This window comes from Odontomachus brunneus, unplaced genomic scaffold (genome assembly GCF_010583005.1).
Source record: "Odontomachus brunneus isolate Ranch 3 - 2012 unplaced genomic scaffold, Obru_v1 Obru_scaffold_126, whole genome shotgun sequence".
NCBI classification, from domain to species: domain Eukaryota; kingdom Metazoa; phylum Arthropoda; class Insecta; order Hymenoptera; family Formicidae; genus Odontomachus; species Odontomachus brunneus.
Window position 1 is genome coordinate 378,371 of NW_022639576.1, and position 16,870 is coordinate 395,240.

At 46.9% G+C, this 16,870-nt stretch overlaps 3 protein-coding genes across 8 annotated transcripts in view; 2 read left to right on the forward strand and 1 right to left on the reverse strand.

Annotated features, from left to right (window-relative positions):
* Positions 1–5,267, reverse strand: part of LOC116849793 (homeobox protein PKNOX2-like) — an 11,465-nt gene extending 6,198 nt beyond the window's left edge. Inside the window, exons 1-5 of one of the 6 annotated variants that reach the window (XM_032827315.1) lie at positions 4,901–5,266; positions 2,297–2,431; positions 1,749–2,058; positions 664–864; positions 160–451 (exon numbers count right to left, since the gene is read on the reverse strand). In XM_032827315.1, coding sequence (XP_032683206.1) covers positions 160–451; positions 664–864; positions 1,749–2,057 — 802 coding nt within the window. In that variant the 5' untranslated portion in view covers position 2,058; positions 2,297–2,431; positions 4,901–5,266. Of the gene's footprint in view, positions 1–159; positions 452–663; positions 865–1,748; positions 2,059–2,296; positions 2,432–4,154; positions 4,308–4,430; positions 4,727–4,781; positions 4,803–4,900 lie in introns of those variants that run through there. The other 5 variants (XM_032827318.1, XM_032827316.1, XM_032827317.1 and 2 more) reach the window with 5 other exon arrangements.
* Positions 5,268–6,270: 1,003 nt separating this feature from the next.
* LOC116849817 (leucine-rich repeat neuronal protein 2-like) lies at positions 6,271–10,467 on the forward strand. The gene is made up of 6 exons (XM_032827375.1): positions 6,271–6,523; positions 6,717–6,988; positions 7,723–7,982; positions 8,351–8,642; positions 8,727–8,885; positions 9,043–10,467. The coding sequence occupies exons 1-6, from the start codon at positions 6,337–6,339 to the stop codon at positions 9,367–9,369; spliced, it is 1,497 nt and encodes a 498-aa protein (XP_032683266.1). The 5' UTR covers positions 6,271–6,336; the 3' UTR covers positions 9,370–10,467.
* Positions 10,468–10,629: 162 nt separating this feature from the next.
* LOC116849818 (brain-specific homeobox protein homolog) overlaps positions 10,630–16,870 on the forward strand; it is a 9,533-nt gene continuing 3,292 nt past the window's right edge. The window contains exons 1-2 of the mRNA XM_032827376.1: positions 10,630–13,136; positions 13,922–14,156. Coding sequence (XP_032683267.1) covers positions 12,786–13,136; positions 13,922–14,156 — 586 coding nt within the window. The 5' untranslated portion in view covers positions 10,630–12,785. The remainder of the gene's footprint in view (positions 13,137–13,921; positions 14,157–16,870) is intronic.

Genomic DNA, 16,870 nt, shown 5'->3' on the forward strand with positions numbered 1-16,870 from the left:
AGAGAGAGAGAGAGAGAGAGAGAGAGAGAGAGAGAGAGAGAGAGAGAGAGAGAAGGGGAGAAGATGTAACAAAGAAAGAGTAAAAATCTATCGCGATCTCGACGAGGTAAGCAGGAAGAATACTCAGGTTTTTGATCGAAGATCTCAGACTGCGCTTACCTTGACCAAGATACATATCGTTAACCGGAGCGCATGGATGCGCCCCGATTTGTGAGAGAGGCGTGCTTCCGTGTACGGCGGACGGTGAGAGCGGATCGTCGTGGTCTTGGCTACTGGATTTGGCCGAACGTTGGACGGCGGAAGACGATCGGACCGACGACGGTTGGTCGTTACTGACACTCTCTTCGCGCGCGATCTGACTCGCGCCGTCGTTCTCCGCCAGGGAGTCCCCTCGGCTCACTCTGAATCCGTTAGCTCCCGACTCAACATCATTGCCTGTAGATGACAGCACCTGGCAAATATATGTCTCAACTAGCCGTCAGAGAGCAGGGATGGGATTCCGTAATATCTCAAGAGATGCACGCACAACAGGCGTTTAACAGGCATGACGCCGCGCGAGCGGACGCGTGCATCCCTTCGACTAAAAGGATATCTACGTTGGTAAAGGGGATAGACAGGCCGGGAAAGCCTCGCTTATATCGGCTGATCGGACAAACGTCTAACCTGCAACGGACTGCTCCCATTGCTCCCACTCGACGGACCCATGTCGTGTCCGTGGTGGCTGTAGTCGCTGCGCAGCAAGTTCTCGCTCTGCATCTTGCCTTTTAGACACGTGATGTATCTGTTGCAGAAGTCCTTGCACAATTCCTGTACTTTCTCTAACTCCAGAAGATGAATACGCAGCACTTGTATTGCCTTGATCATCTGCAACGTCCGCGAGAAAAGTGAGGGCGATACCAACTGCGCCAACGTTTCGTTGGTTGATCGTCTTTTCTCTCGCACTTCCGTTTGTTTTCGTGCGTTGTATGCATAAACTTAGTATATATAGACTGCGTGTTGTTTCAATGTTTCCTATAGTTTCAACGCGTCACAGAATAAAAAGATGTAGCATGCTTTCAATCACCATTCTGTCTTATTCTAAACGCGTCGTTAGAAAAAAATAGAATGGTGATCGAAAGCATGCTATGTCTTTCTTTCTATTCTATGACCTCTGTTCAGCCCAATATGCAGTCTATATATATTAAGTCTATGGTTGTATGTATATATGCGCAGAGAGTTACAAAACGGTTTAGACGCAATAAGTTTGCAATTCTCTTTTTCGCATTATAATTTTATTTCCGTATCTTGACTTATGTACATCTTATCAACTTGGACACAATGTATTGTACTAAAGGGATATTTCTTCGTATAAGTTACTATTTAAAAAATAAATAAATAAAAATGATGTTAAGAGCTCAGAAAGCCAAAATTGACTTGCTTAATAATTATATTATTATTGTGCAAGTCCATCTCGGTAATGACTCTCAACTTTGACAGTTTGATGAGCTCTTAATTGTCTTTAAATTGTGTTCAGCAATTAACTGTACTGATAAGAAAGTATAAGTTACGATAAGAAAGTATAAGAGTGCAAGAGAATGGAGTCTACTTTATACAATTTATGATTCGCGCTAGATTTTACAATAGAATTCTATTTGCAATTTTATACAAAGTACAACAAACAATAAATTATGCCCAAAGTTCTGCGGGATACAGATTGTCCAAAGCAGATTCCGTGTTAGAGAAATTCCAAAAAACTTTGGTGGTCTTACCAAACCGTCAATCTCGGGGTCATTGATCAGGAAAGGCTTTCGGTCTCTTTCTTGGTGTTGGACGAAGGCCTGTATGTCCATGTTGAAGCTTTCGGATGTGGAGTTGTCCGAGCTCTGGGTCGCCTGCTCGCATCTTTCGAAGAGTAACGCCAATAAAGGGAAAAGCGGATGTTTGTATACGGCCCTCTTGTCAGCCTCAAACTGAGCCTGATCCTGATGAGTCGTATAGTCCGCGACCCCGCTGGCAGGGTCCTGATCGTATCCAGGAGTCACCATCGCTAGCGCAACGGCGGTGTTGCCCTCTTGCATCCTGTTGCACATATTTTTTTGTTTTGCATAGATCAGTCAGTGTTTTATTCGGATATTTAGACATTGCAATTGTGTTCTTTAAACCTGATGTCTACGGTGTGTTCTTTGCCTCTTGTTCTCTGTTCTCCTCTGGCTTGAGTCAGGAAAAGATAGATAGAGAGGGAGAGAAAGAGACAGAGAGAAGGAGGCAGCAAAGAGCACATATTGTGGATCAAGTTTTGAAGCTAAGACTCACTCACCTATCATTCCTCCTTAGCAATCTCCATTCTCGTTTGGATACTCCGCGACCCGTTCCGCGCTGACGCTTCGGGCAGCCGGTTACTTTTACTCAAACGCTCGCCAACTTAAGATCCGCTTTAGCCCGTTGGTGCAAACTGCGGAAAAGATTGAAATAATTATCGCAGGTCAAACGAGCCGCACGGTTCATTTAACAGAACGGTATCAGCGATGATCTGTTCGGCTCCAATTTCCGTTCACGGCCGGCGCGCTCCGCGAAATCTAGGAGGAGGAAGCGATGAAACGAAGGAAATATGAGGAAACCGGGAAAAGAAAAAGCTACTACTGTCGCGCGTCGCGTCGCGTCGCGCCAACAATCGAACGATGCGGCACCGCATTTAAATGTCATCATTAGACGGTATCGGCGCTATCGGCGCTAGGGCTCCCATCGATTTCGAACGTATCTCCCTTTCGACATGAATAATAAATAGAGGCTCTCTCCGAGTCCAGAAAAATAAGGATGCTGCGTTGCGTTAGAGCTTATTGCTCGGAACGTGTAAAATATTCGGGTGGCATATTCAAGTCGAATGAACAGAGAGAGAGAGAGAGAATGCGGCAACAAACAAAAGTTCTCGAAGCTTTGCGAAATTTGTGGCGATACACGAAGGAGAATTATCACCGAGAATACACATTGACATTCCTCCTTTTCCAGAAGAATTCCTAATAGGATTATATATGTATGGCGCGATCATAATCGTCGGACGTTTCGTCGCTCTCAATTAGATTCTCTCTTAGATACGCCCTCGCTCTGAATTCAACTTTACCGGTGAGAATGTCTCTGAATGAAGCTCATAAAAGTACCAATGGCTGAACATGTGTACCTAATCTCATAGACGATTTCCAAACACGAATATTTAAACTTTCAATAATATAAAAAAATACATACATATATTTTTTGAATGTATACACATATTTCCCATGTTGAAAATTTAAATATTTATATTCGTTTGAAGACTAAAACAATAGAAATGTCCGAGAATTAATACTTAAGTCTCCCAATTGGCTTTCAATTACACTTGCAGTCGCTTTGATCGATAAGAACGAGAGAGAGAGAGAGAGAGAGAGAGAGAGAGAGAGAGAGAGAGAGAGTTGAGAATAGATTCCAAAATTTTGCCGCTCGAACGTTCCAACATTGAAGTTCGAGAATTGCGTCGCCGAGAGAACGAGAACATCATGCGTCCTATCAATAGGAGTAATTATATGTATCGAAACGTGCGAGAGAGCAAAGGCCGCCGGAGCAAAAAGCACAAGAAGACACGAGTGACGTCCGTGCTATTTGCTCGAAATAGTTGTTATTAATCGCGCGGCGCACGCTTACGAGCACGTGTCTATCGCGTTGAGATACGCAGGGAAAAAAGAGGCACCCGTCCGCCGACACTCTGTTTACTAGCCGTCGATCATCCAAGTGTTACAACCTGCGCGATTATATACGCGGCTCGCTGCCGCGCACAAAAACCGCGCTCCAAAACACGCCCTATGGATGTTGTGCTCGCGCCCGTCCGTTGAGTCTGTCGATGCCGACCGCGCCTCCTCCTCCTCCTCCTCCTCCTCCTTCTCCTCCTCTTCCTCCTCTTTTCGCTTCTTTCTGTCATCCTACGTTCGATAACAGGTCGATAATGATTCCCACCCTATACATGTACAACTCGCACGTACGCACACATACACGCGTGCATGACTGCACGCCACGAAGAGGATCATCGCGAGAGAAGCTCAAAGACGACGCGCAGCACCCGCAGCGCGACGTTTATTCTTCGAGGAGAGATGGCCGGGCAAGAAATGCCGATGCACGGGAGTGGAATGTGCTCGTGAATAAAAACGTACGCTAAAATGTTATCAGCTGATCGCTCAGCGGTAGACTGAGAGACGTTCCTCATCTCGTCTCGTCTTATCGCATCGCGTGACACCTGTTCGTTATACACCTGCGAAATCGGTCGCGATGTCTTCGCAAAGGCGGCCGACTATTTTGAACGCTCGTCGAGCCGGGCTGACTTTTCCGCGTAAAAATGTCGGACGGCGAACGGACGATACAGAGAGAAGCCGAGTGGACTAGGCAGCGATGCTCTCGCTCTCTCTCTCTCTTTCTCTCGCAATACGTACACTCCGATTCTCGACGTGCATCCGTCGCGACTCAAAGTCCGACCAGTCTCCGGCCCGGCGACTCTCTGTGCCGCGCGACGTAGACGACGAGCGAGAATATCAGCGCGAATATCGTGAGATAATCGTCGTCAATCAATCTCCAGGGTCGCGGCGAACATCCGTGTCTGCGACGACGCTGACCCGGGGAACGCGCGGCCGTAACTCGAGCAACGAAACGGCGGCATTGCTCGCGCGAATTCACGAGGACGCGACCGCAGGCTCGCGCCGCGACCCGCGGCCGTTGTCCAAGAAAAATGGGCGTTCACTCTCTCGCGGCGCACAGCTTCGAGCGAGATTGGCGGCGAACCTAACCTCAATTGCCGCAGCGAGCGGAACGTGGAGCGCGAGCGAGAGGCCCGTCGAGATTTCGAGTGTCTCTCGCGCTGACTTCGTTAGCTCGACTAACTTTGTCTATGGGCATGATCTCTTACCGGTTATCGTGATCCTGTAACACTGCGCGACACCTTGGCGCGCGGCACAGTACGGAGCCGTTCCACTCGTTTTATTTTGTCAGGACTTTTCGGTACGATCGAACCGTCATAGCCGAAAGCGACCATCGGAAGCGGGCCGTATTTCTCGCGCACGTGTCTAGGAACGCGCCGCCCCGCGAGAAAAGTCGAATCGTCGCCGCGAGACCGCCGGCTACACTCTCGTCCACCCCACGCCGGTCCCAGCGCGATCCGCGACTCTGTGTTTACCACTCGTTCATGTAGACGATAAATTTAAGTAATCGGACATTTTTCAACGCGCGACACCGTCTGCCCCCGTCTACTCCTTCCACTGTCTCGTCTTTTGTGACGTCATCGATTCAATACTTTTCGCGAAGGTTCTCGCCGCCGCGGTGGCGGCGGTGGCGCGACGGCGCGGCGCTTGCTGGTATCGCGGAGCGCCGTCAAGTGTCGCTGCGTGCACTTTTCTCGCGCGCGCGCGTTTGCCGCTCGTTCGCGCAGCGTCTATCAGATGTCGCGACGCGCTCCGAATCGCACTCTCCCTTCGCGTCGTCGCTGCTGCTGCCGCCATTGCGCATAGGCGCGTCTGAGCGGCGACTTTGAAATTCTTCACTTCGTTATACGTCCTCGCAATGACACTTCATCCACGGAACGCATGTTTTACTAAACATGGCGAATCCCTTTACATTCGTTGTACGATTACTTGTGTTACTTTCGTGTTACAGTTGGTCGTAGACACAATAAAGTTGAGAGCTCACCAAGTTGCCAAAATGGAAGATCATTATCGACGAATTTGCCTAGTAATTATCATTATGAATTACTATTAATATTGTTAATATTTTTTAGTGTTTTTAATTATATTATTACTGTGTGCGTGAGTCCTCGTTGGTAATAACTCTCAATTTTGACATTTTAATTAATTCTCCAACTTCTTCATTGCAATTTTTCAGGATTCTAATTGGAGAATTCGTTTTCCAAGGAATGCTCCTATTACACAAGAGTTCACAAAATCAATCAAAAAATTACTTTTTTCTGCTCACAAACGTGCACACGCTTATCGATATGATTGACGTATCGGATTGTATCTACATACGCACACATGTATATATAAATATATACACATATATATACACATGTATATATAATAGGGAGATGTTACTAAATAATGTTACTAAATAGCCCCGACCGATGTTACGAGAGCTAAAGCATCGTTTTTAGATATTATCGGCGAGAGGAGATCGGTACTTTATCCACTTGCTTCGAGAGCGATGAGTAATCGCGACGAACTGGGCCGTAATCTTATCACTATACTTTGTTATCATATACGAAAAAAATCATGGTGATATCGCCGCGTATCAAACCGTGTTAACGTCGCGAGAGAGCTTACACAGTTGACGTATCTTCGCATATTAGTCAGGATGGATCTCCGAGTATTAGTCCCTTTACTCGCGATATTCCTTTTTGCAAGGTGCCACAAGAATGATAGCAGAGAATTTATACCACAGAATCATATCATAGTACATTCAAACGCGATTGAAACGGAAAACAAGACGACCGACGCGGCGCAAACGTTGCCGAGTTTGTGCACCGTGTGCAATTGTACAGGTAGTACAGATCGTTGTCCGCGACCGCGATCGAGGAAACTCGATGTGCCGCGAATTTTAATAATCGACACGCTTGACAAATCGATATTCGCTAAGGTGCTAAGTCACGCGGCAAGTTCTTCCCGGCTACGGTGACGTGACGGGAGAGTCGAAAGTCTGTCATGTTAAAAAGTGGGATTTAAACAATTGTTTAGGCCGCTACATAAACTGCAGCAATCGAGGTCTGGAGACTCACTTCAACGACAGCCAATGGCCGGACATAAAGGCGGTGGAGGTCTCGTTCGAGGGCAATCAGTTGGTGCACGTCACGGCTTTCCCGAGGATAGTCGTCGAGCGATTAATTCTGCGGAAAAATCACATCGCCAAGATCGATTATCACGCCTTCAAAGAGCTCGTTAATCTCACCGAGCTAGACCTGAGTCACAATCAGCTCACGTCGGACCTACTGCAGCCGCACGTATTCGAGGTAACGAAGCGACACGTGTAAGTTGTAATACTTGTAATACCGCCGGCGGTCGTGCAAAGAGACGCGATATCTTCGCCGACTTGTGAATCATCGAGATCACCAAGAAATTTCGACACTTCGTTATTCCGGTTTATTTAATCAGTGACTAATCGTGATTCCTACTAATCAAATATGTGTGATTAATTGTGACGATGAAATTGTTCTACTCTTCGTCTGATCTTGACAATTGAAAAAGATAAAACGACGAATCGCCTTCTAGGAAGAACAACTTTCTCCGTCTGGTCTCATTTTTTTTGCTGTGGACCAAGACGTTCGCGAATTTCTTCTAGTACAATTGCGCGGTACCCTTCTATAAAATCAATAGGTACAGAACTGATCAAAGCTCTAGATAATAGTAGAATCGTTATCTATTACAAATATTTTTATCTCTCTTAAGGATAAATCGGTCGGCTTATTTGTTTATTCTAATAGTTATAAAATGGCTTGTTTATTGATTATTATTTCTCGACAAATTTTAGAGAGAAAAATCGTATAATCTTTTTTTCTTTTTCTCGCATTTAACTTATTCCAGCGTCCAATAAATCACACTATCTCTCTCCCTTCCTCTCTCTCTCTCTCTCTCTAGCACTTTCATTTATTTATTTTATTTATCTATCTATTTTATTTATTTATCTATCTATCTATCTGCTATCTCTTGCAAGGGAAATTAATATTTTCGAACGTTTTTCTCTCAGGGCAAGTTTTCGCCTGAAGCGTACGAGCCTTTGTCGGACTTGAAAATTTTGAATCTGGCTGGTAATTTACTCAAATCGCTGCATCAGAGTCTATTTGAACATCTTGTTGGCGTGAAGGTGTTGAATCTTTCTGAGAACCCTTTCAGTATGTTCGACTATCGTACCTCTATAGCGATCAGTAGCTTATCGTATTTGGAGGAATTGGACATTAGTTATTGTAGATTGAAGACACTTCCTACTCTTCAGTTTCATAACGCCAAGTAAGAAACCGAGAGCACAACTAAAGATTACAATTCCCTTCGATTTTCGACACACGAGCAACTACACTGAGGGAAAAATTACCTTAAAATCAACAAATATTTCTTTGATGGGTGCCATTAACATATTTATTTAAATCTAAATCTTTTGATTTATCTTAAATCTAAATTTTTTTTATTTAAATCAAATATTGTTTACCTGATTTAAGTAAATAATATTTGGTTTAAATAAAGAGAATTTAGATTTAAATAAATATGTTAATGGCACCCATCAAAGAAATATTTGTTGATTTTAAGATAATTTTTCTCTCAGTGTATAAGGTGTGCGTAAAACTGTCTCACTTAACCGTGTATATATTTTGCTTATTCAGATATTTAAAGAAATTGAACCTGGCCGGTAATCAATTCATTCATATGCCCGCACCTTTGGGAAACGCTGTGGCATTGGAATATCTCCGTCTGGATAACAATCCGATAAAGGTTATCGATCGCACGAACACTTTTCCAAACTTGACGCAATTGAAGGAAGTCAGTATGTGCTATATGCAGAGTCTAACGACGATCGGGAACGGTGGATTGTCGGGATTGATCAACTTGGAAAGTCTCTACGTGCAAAACTGCCCAAAATTGAAGAAGATCAACGATTATGCAATGTTATACAAGGTACATCGAGGTCGAGCATTAATAGAGTCAGCTCTCGATACGTAATCGAAAGAATCACATCACGTAAATTACTACGATTCGCAGACGTCCGAGGGCGAGATGTGGCCACCGTTAAAGAAGCTGGATATATCGGATAACGCTCTCCGATATTTGCCAGCCATGCTCGTAGGCAGATGGGACCAGCTCGAAGAATTGGATCTGATGAACAACGAATGGAGCTGCGATTGCAATAATCAATTTCTGGTAAGTTGCGGCAATCACACGAGACGCGTGCGCACTCGCGCGATCACGCGAATGCACAATCGGCAAGAGAGATTCTTGTCGTTTATAACGTAAAAGTTCTCGAGCCGCACATCCGAGTTGTCGACTACAATACAAGTAACAATACGTTCTCCCGTAGATCGGCATTTTGCTGCCGGAATACGGCAAGCAACTGATGGGAGACGAGGTCGGTGAGCTCACCTGTTCCGCGCCGCCAGAACACAAGGACAAGAAGCTCACGTCCTTGGCAAAGTGGCATCTACGCTGCCTCGATTTGTACGACGCGCGGCCGGAGAGAGATGCCGCGATACTCGTGGGTATCCTGATCGGCCTGCTCATCGCGATCCCGGTCGGCTTGGTGTTCTTCGTATTGTGGCGACGCGGCTTCTTCTTTTGCGGCCCGCAGGGACCCGCCAGCTTCTCCCGTGCCTTTTACAAGCGTGCGTCTAACGACGACGATATCTAATTACTATTAACGTAATCGACCCGCATGCTTCTTGATATCGCGTTCATCACATCAGGAAGTTTGTAGTCATTCTAAAAGAAACTATTTAGCGTCAAGCATCGAATCAATCTAGTCTAATGCTTCGAGTGTACATACTCTTTTTGCCTATTTCTATATTTCTAACTTTTTGCGGCTCGAATTGTCTTTGGCGTTTCTTTCCAGCCGACCGGTGCAAACTTGATCCGGACAACATCGCGTTGTTGAAACAACGCAACAATGCGCAGTATTTATATCAAGCGTCAATGCGCACAAAATGAAGATAAGACTTATAAGAGCCGTGCGCTGGATGTTAGTGCGAATAAATCTGATAAGGGAGGATAATAATATTTGTTGAACGCACGCGCCGCGAGTATTTTTCCGGTCTTACGACGTACACGGTGAATTGGCCCTTCTGAATCTCAATTATTATTATTTAATTAATTCTCCCTTTTAAAATTTTTAGTTGCGCATTTCGTTTTGAGTTCTATTTAGAGTTGGCCGAAAGAATCGGAAAGAAACGCACAATCGGGAGTTTTAAATGGGGGAATTAATTAAATAATAATAACTGAAATTCAAAGGATATCAGTTTGACGTGGGATTGACTCACCTGTCTCATGTCTACGTTCTGAGAACGTCCTCAGGTCACCTTTTGGAGATCTTGTATTGTTTGAGATGTCATAGTTTTTATTTCCAATTTCAATAACCAATTCTTAGTTATGCGGACCTACACGATATCATAGATTAGCGTTGCAATTTGTTGCATGAAAAAATGCGTTTTTGAAGCAACAAATCGAATAAGTCAGCGCAACCAAGAATTTATTCTTGAAGCCAGAAAGAGAAGCTATGCCATATTTAATTATTTCGACACATTTAATCATTCTTCTTCTTCCGTGTACAAGAGGTGGCTTAAAGAGTCGGCTGGAACGAAACGCGACGTCGAGTCGCAAAGGATTAAGATATCGCAAGTCACCGTGTATTTTTTATTCTAATGAGCATTAACGGAACAGATAGTGCATCGCGTGTCACGTAGCGCACATACACGACGTATTACGGTTCTATAATAAAGAACTCGAAAATGAATATGCTCGCTTGCCCTCTCGCCTAACGAGTCCCAGGAGGATTCATCGCCGAAGCCATCGTAGGACGTTTTTGAGCGCGTCGAAACCCCGGCCGATGGATTTTCGGCTTTACAAGCGAGCCGGAGGGTGGTTCTGTGCCGCTAGTAAATGCGTCGAGGGAGCGAGGCGAGGCGCGGCGAGGCGAGGCGAGGTGACGCGACGCGACGCGACGCGACGCGACGCGACGCAGGCGGACGGACGGATGGACACGCGCCGGTAACGCAATTACCGCGACGTTAATTTACTCAATAATCGCAGAAGCAACCCCGTCTAAATGTCGGCACGCGTCCCTCGACCCTAATCATAGCCGGCCGTCGCTCTATACAGACATCTCTGACATTGTCGGTGACTCGAAAAGCCGTCGAGATTAACGCGACCGCGCTATCGTTCAACCGTTCTTCTTCCTCTTTAGGTGTTTTGCTCTCTTCTTTTTTTTGTTTCTTTTTTCTTATATCTATCTCAATTGTACGATCGTGCTATTTGCGCGGGATAGAGGAAGCGTGATATCCGCGTGAGACGGTGATTTGATAGAACACGTTTGGCGCGTGGTGCGCTCCTCAATTAGAACCGGTTGCTCTGTCTATCGTCTATGGACTATAGCGTGGATGGTTTAGGTGCGTTACACGCGTGTACCGCCATTTGGCAAGCGCACAAGCCGTGTACACGATCCGATAAGTAAATTAATCTCGCGTTTCTGCTCGTCCTCCCTTCGAAGATTCAATACCGACGCGGCTCGGCGTGAAACGGTGTATCGACCATGCGGAGAACTCCACCGCGTTCGACGATGTATAACTCCGGATACGAGACGCGAGGTGAGCCGAATGAGGGAACGGATCGTGAAGCGGGTTGTTCATCGGGTTGTTTTCCCACCGTCCGCGCCGTTACTGTCCAGGATAACGACGCCACCGTGGAAATGAAGGGACGTTATCCGCGCGGGAGAAACGCACCGAGTCGCTCTTAAGTGGAGAGGAGTACCATACGCTTTCGCGGCCGGGCAAACGCGTCGCGAACACGTCGCGGTGGTAACGCGGATGACTATACCGGAGAGAGTAAGGCTTTTCGGGACATACTCTTTGTGCGCGCGTCGCGCGCGCACACACACACATACACGCACATAGCCGTAGCATTATTATCCTACGTGCGAGAGCGCGGCAGAACGGAGAGAATCGCAGATACAGAAAGATCCATCCCTCTTCCACCGTCGCCGTCGCTACCGTCACCACCGTCGCTGCCGCCGCCGCCGCCGCCGCCGCCGCCGCCGGCGTCGCCTCCGCCACACCGTTCCCCGTCCTCTCGGTGCGGTACGTACCGGAGGACACATGAATACCCGAGCGCGTGTCCATGGAAACGAATGACGAGGACCCGCCCAGGGACCAACGCGGAGCCAACCCAAGCGACGGCGAGCGTCGCGACGCCGGCCAATGCGGACGCCAGACCGGCCTCGGATAGTTGGTGTGCAAGCTTCGCTACCCTTCTACGACGGGGTACCGCCGGCTACGGCGGGTAGGGAGGGGCTGCCGCCGATGATCGCGCGCACGGGGGTTGAATCGTCCTGAATCGCGCGCACCGATACTCCCTAAAACGTCGGTGAACGACGGTGAACGACGACGACGACGACAACGACGACGACGACGACGACGACGACGACGACGACGACGACGAAGCGCCGCCGCCGCCGACGCCGCCGCCGTGTCCTCGCGACTTACGTCCATCAAACGCCGCGCGATCCGCGCCGATCAATTCGATTTCGTCGCTCGTGCGGATAAACGTCGCCCCGTACACCCTTAGCCTCGACCACAGCGAGAAGGTGTTGACGACACTTTGCTTCGCGTTAAACGCGTTACGAGAACAGAGTGACCCGCTTCTTGAGAGTGACACACGACCCCCTTCGCGTCTTTCCTCCGATGAGCGCGAGTTTGATTCACTGAACCCTCGCTGATGGACGATCCGCGATTTATCACGTCATCCGCGTCGGCCGAATCCACATCGAGAACTATCATGTCGCAAATGTGAAGAAGGAAGATTAGTGCGGCAGAGAGACTCGCAGGAAGTCGCTCTGCTACTCGCGGGAGGAAGAGATTCTCCTCAGCTCGCGCTGGTGCAAAATAAAAGTCCTCGTTAATCGAGCTGTCGAGGACGAGGAAACTGCCGCGGAATCGCTCGACTAATCGTTCTCCGAGACCTCGCGACTCCGCCAAGGCGAGGATGTAACCACCGTCGGACATCCGCGTCGGATGTCTCGCGTAAACGTCTCGCAGCGTCGCGTCGAGCGAGAAAAAGATGCAGTCCACCTGCCAACAGCAACAAGCTCAGCCAGGTCAGAACGGTACCTCCGCCAGCAGGACGTCGTTCCTTATCGAGGATATCCTTAGTCGTGGCACCGTGACTCCTCACTCCCATCACCATCAGCTGCATCATCAGCACCTGACGTCCACCACTCCCGGCCACGGACAGCATCATCAGTATCAGCAGTTCGCCAGTCTGCTACCCGGCTATCCTACGGCGCCGCCCGCCGCGGCGGCCTTCTTCTTAGGTCCGCTCTTCGGCAGCACTGGCATGGGAGTCGGTGTGGTACCGGGAGTTGGCGAGCTGGCAGCCTTGAAGCATTGCCGACGACGAAAAGCTCGAACCGTAAGCAGATTCTCTTACATGACAATGCGACAACTCGTCCCATTCTACGTGACTTATAGGATCCCCCGAAATTCAAATTCAGCCTTTTCCGCTCGTGGTTCTGCTCTTTTTTTCTCAGTATTTAATATTCGAGTATATCATGACTCCAATTTTATCGAATAGATTCCAGTTTGACCATGTGGTCCGTTAGCCGTAGCAAAAGCTACGTTCACCAAAGAAAGCTGCTTTGCAACTGTTGTAAAATTCATCAATCTGATCGGTACACGCTCTCTCAGATTCGGCCGTCTAAGAGCATACACCAATCGGATTCACAAATTCTACTGACCAAAGTATCGCGTACATCGAACATACGATCGAATCACCGAAGTTGTCAACTTGCACGATATGTAAAAGCTTATTTTGTGAATCGACACAGAGCGAATACAAATGATGATGGTTTAAAAGCCGCGTCGACAATGCGTAATTTAAATTTAATGAAAGGATAATGGAAGGAGGATCTCTCTCTCTCTCTCTCTCTCTCTCTCTCTCTCTCTCTCTAAATTATCCGGAGATATTTGCAGCATGAACCTTTGAAAAACGTTTTGCATGGCTGTGTGTCGCTCACTAAAGCGACTCTTTAATCCCGAATTAATTAACTGAAATGAATTGATTATTTCTGACTGTGCAACCGCCTGTATGTTAACCAATATTGTTGCAAGGAATTAACTCACGCACACACGTTCGTGCTCGCGTATTTCTCTGTGTCGGTTGACGGGAGACGAAAGTCTGCTTCCTGAAAATTTTAGGTGTTCAGCGATCAGCAACTGGCGGGGCTGGAGGCCAGGTTCGAGGTACAGAGATACCTGAGCACCCCCGAGAGAGTGGAGCTTGCGGCCGCGTTGCATCTGTCAGAGACGCAAGTGAAAACGTGGTTCCAAAATCGACGAATGAAGCATAAGAAGCAACTGAGGAAACTGAACACGAGCACCAGCGGCAACACCAATTCGGGCCAGCAATCGATCTCCGTTACATCGCCGGCTGGTAAGTCGTTTCTTTCCTCTTTTTCTCTTTCTCTCTCGTGATTTATAACAGTCGTAACTGAATAAAGATATTTCGTCGATGCGTGTTCAGACAGAGGATGAAAATGCAAATCACTCCGATATTCAACGTGATCAGCGGCAGCAGTGTTAAATAGCGTCGTTTTCATGTAGCGCTGCGAGAGCAGAATTTCGAGCGCGAGAGATGGATTTGGAACGTTCCTAACGAGGGTTACAGCGTTATTAAATGTTCCGATAATGCTTAAAATTTGCCGGCGCACCGTGCCGGATAATATGCACGCGCGACATCGCGATCACGGTATCTACGGAATTTTGCATCGACTGGTCCCCGCAACGTGCAATTACCGCTAAATACGCGTATCGACTTTTCGATAAACAGCTGCGAGCAGTATTCCCGCACCGCGAGTTCATTAACTTGGATTAATGACACTATGTCCTAGATAAGCGATAATTTATGAATGGCTGTGCTACTACGATAAAAAAAAAAAGAAAAAAGATAGAGGGACAGAGCGGGGGTCGATGAGAGGGAGGAAGGGAGGGAGGGAGGGAGGGCGAGAAAGAGAGAGAGAGAAACGTTTTTATGCGCGTACGTCACTTTTACGCCGAGTTTGAGCGCGTTGCGCAAAATGCACGATCTCCGAAATAGCGCGACTAATCGAGGGTTGATGACGAAAGGCACAATTATGCAGGGAAACGCGCGCGCGCGCAACGAAACGTCGATATGTTAAATACGTTTATGCGAAATAAACTGCGCACACCGCAAGTCTATAGGACGACGCGGCAGTCGGGGATTAATCGGCCATAGTTATCGGTTAATCTGCCTAGAACACGGAGCGCGGAGAGGCGCGGGACGGCGCGTTATAACGTCGGTTGTCGTTAAATACTTCCCCGTTGTCACGCTAATGGACGATATCTGTATAATGCAACCAAAATACCGCTGACAATAAATTACGCAAGTTCGGCTTAACTAGCCAGACCGTAAACGTGGTTGCGTTGCGAGGAACTATAATCATTAATAGTATCTGCCAGCATAATGGTCGCATTCCGTCGTAGATATCACCACAATCGCTCGCCGGGCAACATATCACGCTACATGTTGCATTACAAACTCGCGGGTTCGAGCGCGCGCGAGGCGATTGGTCGAACGACCAACGCGGTAATAGTCGATCGTTTCGAACAAAATTACTTTTCACTTTGCGCGCCGATTATTAGCGCCGGATCTCACGTTGGTTTTGACATTTTCCGCTTGTGAACGTTCTTAGTGGAAATATTTGTATTTATATTCGATATTAAAGTTGATAACGAACCTGAAAAATGTCGATAACGCAGAGACGATTGTCACTAATCACGTTATTCTTTTCATATTTCTTGTGTATACAGAATTTACGTAAATGTATGTTGCTTTGTTTTATCATACAATTTGCAATAGAAAATCTAACCACGCACATGTGTGGAAATCTTTCTGCAAACATTTCCGATGTTCTTAAACTTTTGAATTCAGATGCGAAGGTGCAGCAATGTTCTTCAAAATTTTTCTGTCTGGAGCATCCACACTTTCGGTATGTACAGGTGGCAGACCTTTTTTGGACAAATATCACGCTGACTGACATGAAATATTTCCTGCGTTACGACTTTCATTAGAATTACAATTTTTCAATCAGAAAGCTTGCACAAAAAATAAAATACCGTTAAAGCAAATCTATCTTTGTAAACTGTCTTTTGTAAACAGCAGACTTTTTATTACTAATCAATTGAATAGTTTTTTTTTCATTTTCGATTCTGTTTTCGTTCAGTAAATGGTCTCATCATATATTGCGCATCTTTTGTACGCAGTAACTGCAAAAAAAGCATTACATCTTGATTGATGATCCCAAGTAGTTTTACTCTTTAGTTGCTGGACCAAAGTTGACACAACTGTCCAGTAACTGATCGAAAACCAGTATTAAATTTCTATCAGAAGTGTCGCACCTAGATATTCGCAAATTGTGACTTTTGAAAGAATAAAAAGAAAGTCATTTGGCGCTCTTTGATCAGCAGGGTTATAACAACGCGCGAATAATATGATGAATCTCATTCGAAATATTAAAATTGAAACGTCAAGACACACATACGCACATCGACGATTTTGTTATTGTATACATCTCTTAGTTTAAAAGCCTTTCCTTTGAACAGATGCTGGCAAGTAACTCGAGGTAGCTGTCGTACAGCGTCGTTTCGCGAGACGACGCAACATTTCGAGTGATTTAAATGGTTTGGTCCGGTATTGCATTCGTCTGCAACGCCAAGTTACTCGTCTCGGTAGACAAGATGGCTTCGTTCGGTAGGAAGGGCTAACCGAGTTACATAGACGTCTCCTTGGCAGCAAGCAAGAAGGAGGTATCGACGAAGGAGAGGGTGGGAAGGGTGGTACAGGCACATAGAAGACGAGACCGCCTCGTCGACCGTCTTTAGACTCGGGCGAGCTATGTAAGGAACCCGGGAGATTCGTTCCCTCCTTCGACGCCTCTCTTTCTCCCGCTGTCTCGTTCCGACTCCCGTCTTGGTGAAAATTGCTCAATTACCCGCTAAGTGCTCGGTCAGACCTACATTCTCGATTGTTCGCCACTAAGGGCTATCGCGCGCAGGCCGTCGAGTCGCGTGTCGCGTGTTTCGACCCAGTTTTTATCAACGAAGATCACCCCCCCCCCCCCCCCCCCC

Excerpts from the sequence above, each read along its gene's own strand:
- LOC116849817 (XM_032827375.1), top strand. The coding sequence starts at position 6,337 with ATGGATCTCCGAGTATTAGTCCCTTTACTCGCGATATTCCTTTTTGCA. Across the intron at positions 6,524-6,716 it reads CACCGTGTGCAATTGTACAG|GCCGCTACATAAACTGCAGC; the intron begins GTAGTACAGATC and ends ACAATTGTTTAG. Across the intron at positions 6,989-7,722 it reads TGCAGCCGCACGTATTCGAG|GGCAAGTTTTCGCCTGAAGC; the intron begins GTAACGAAGCGA and ends TTTTTCTCTCAG.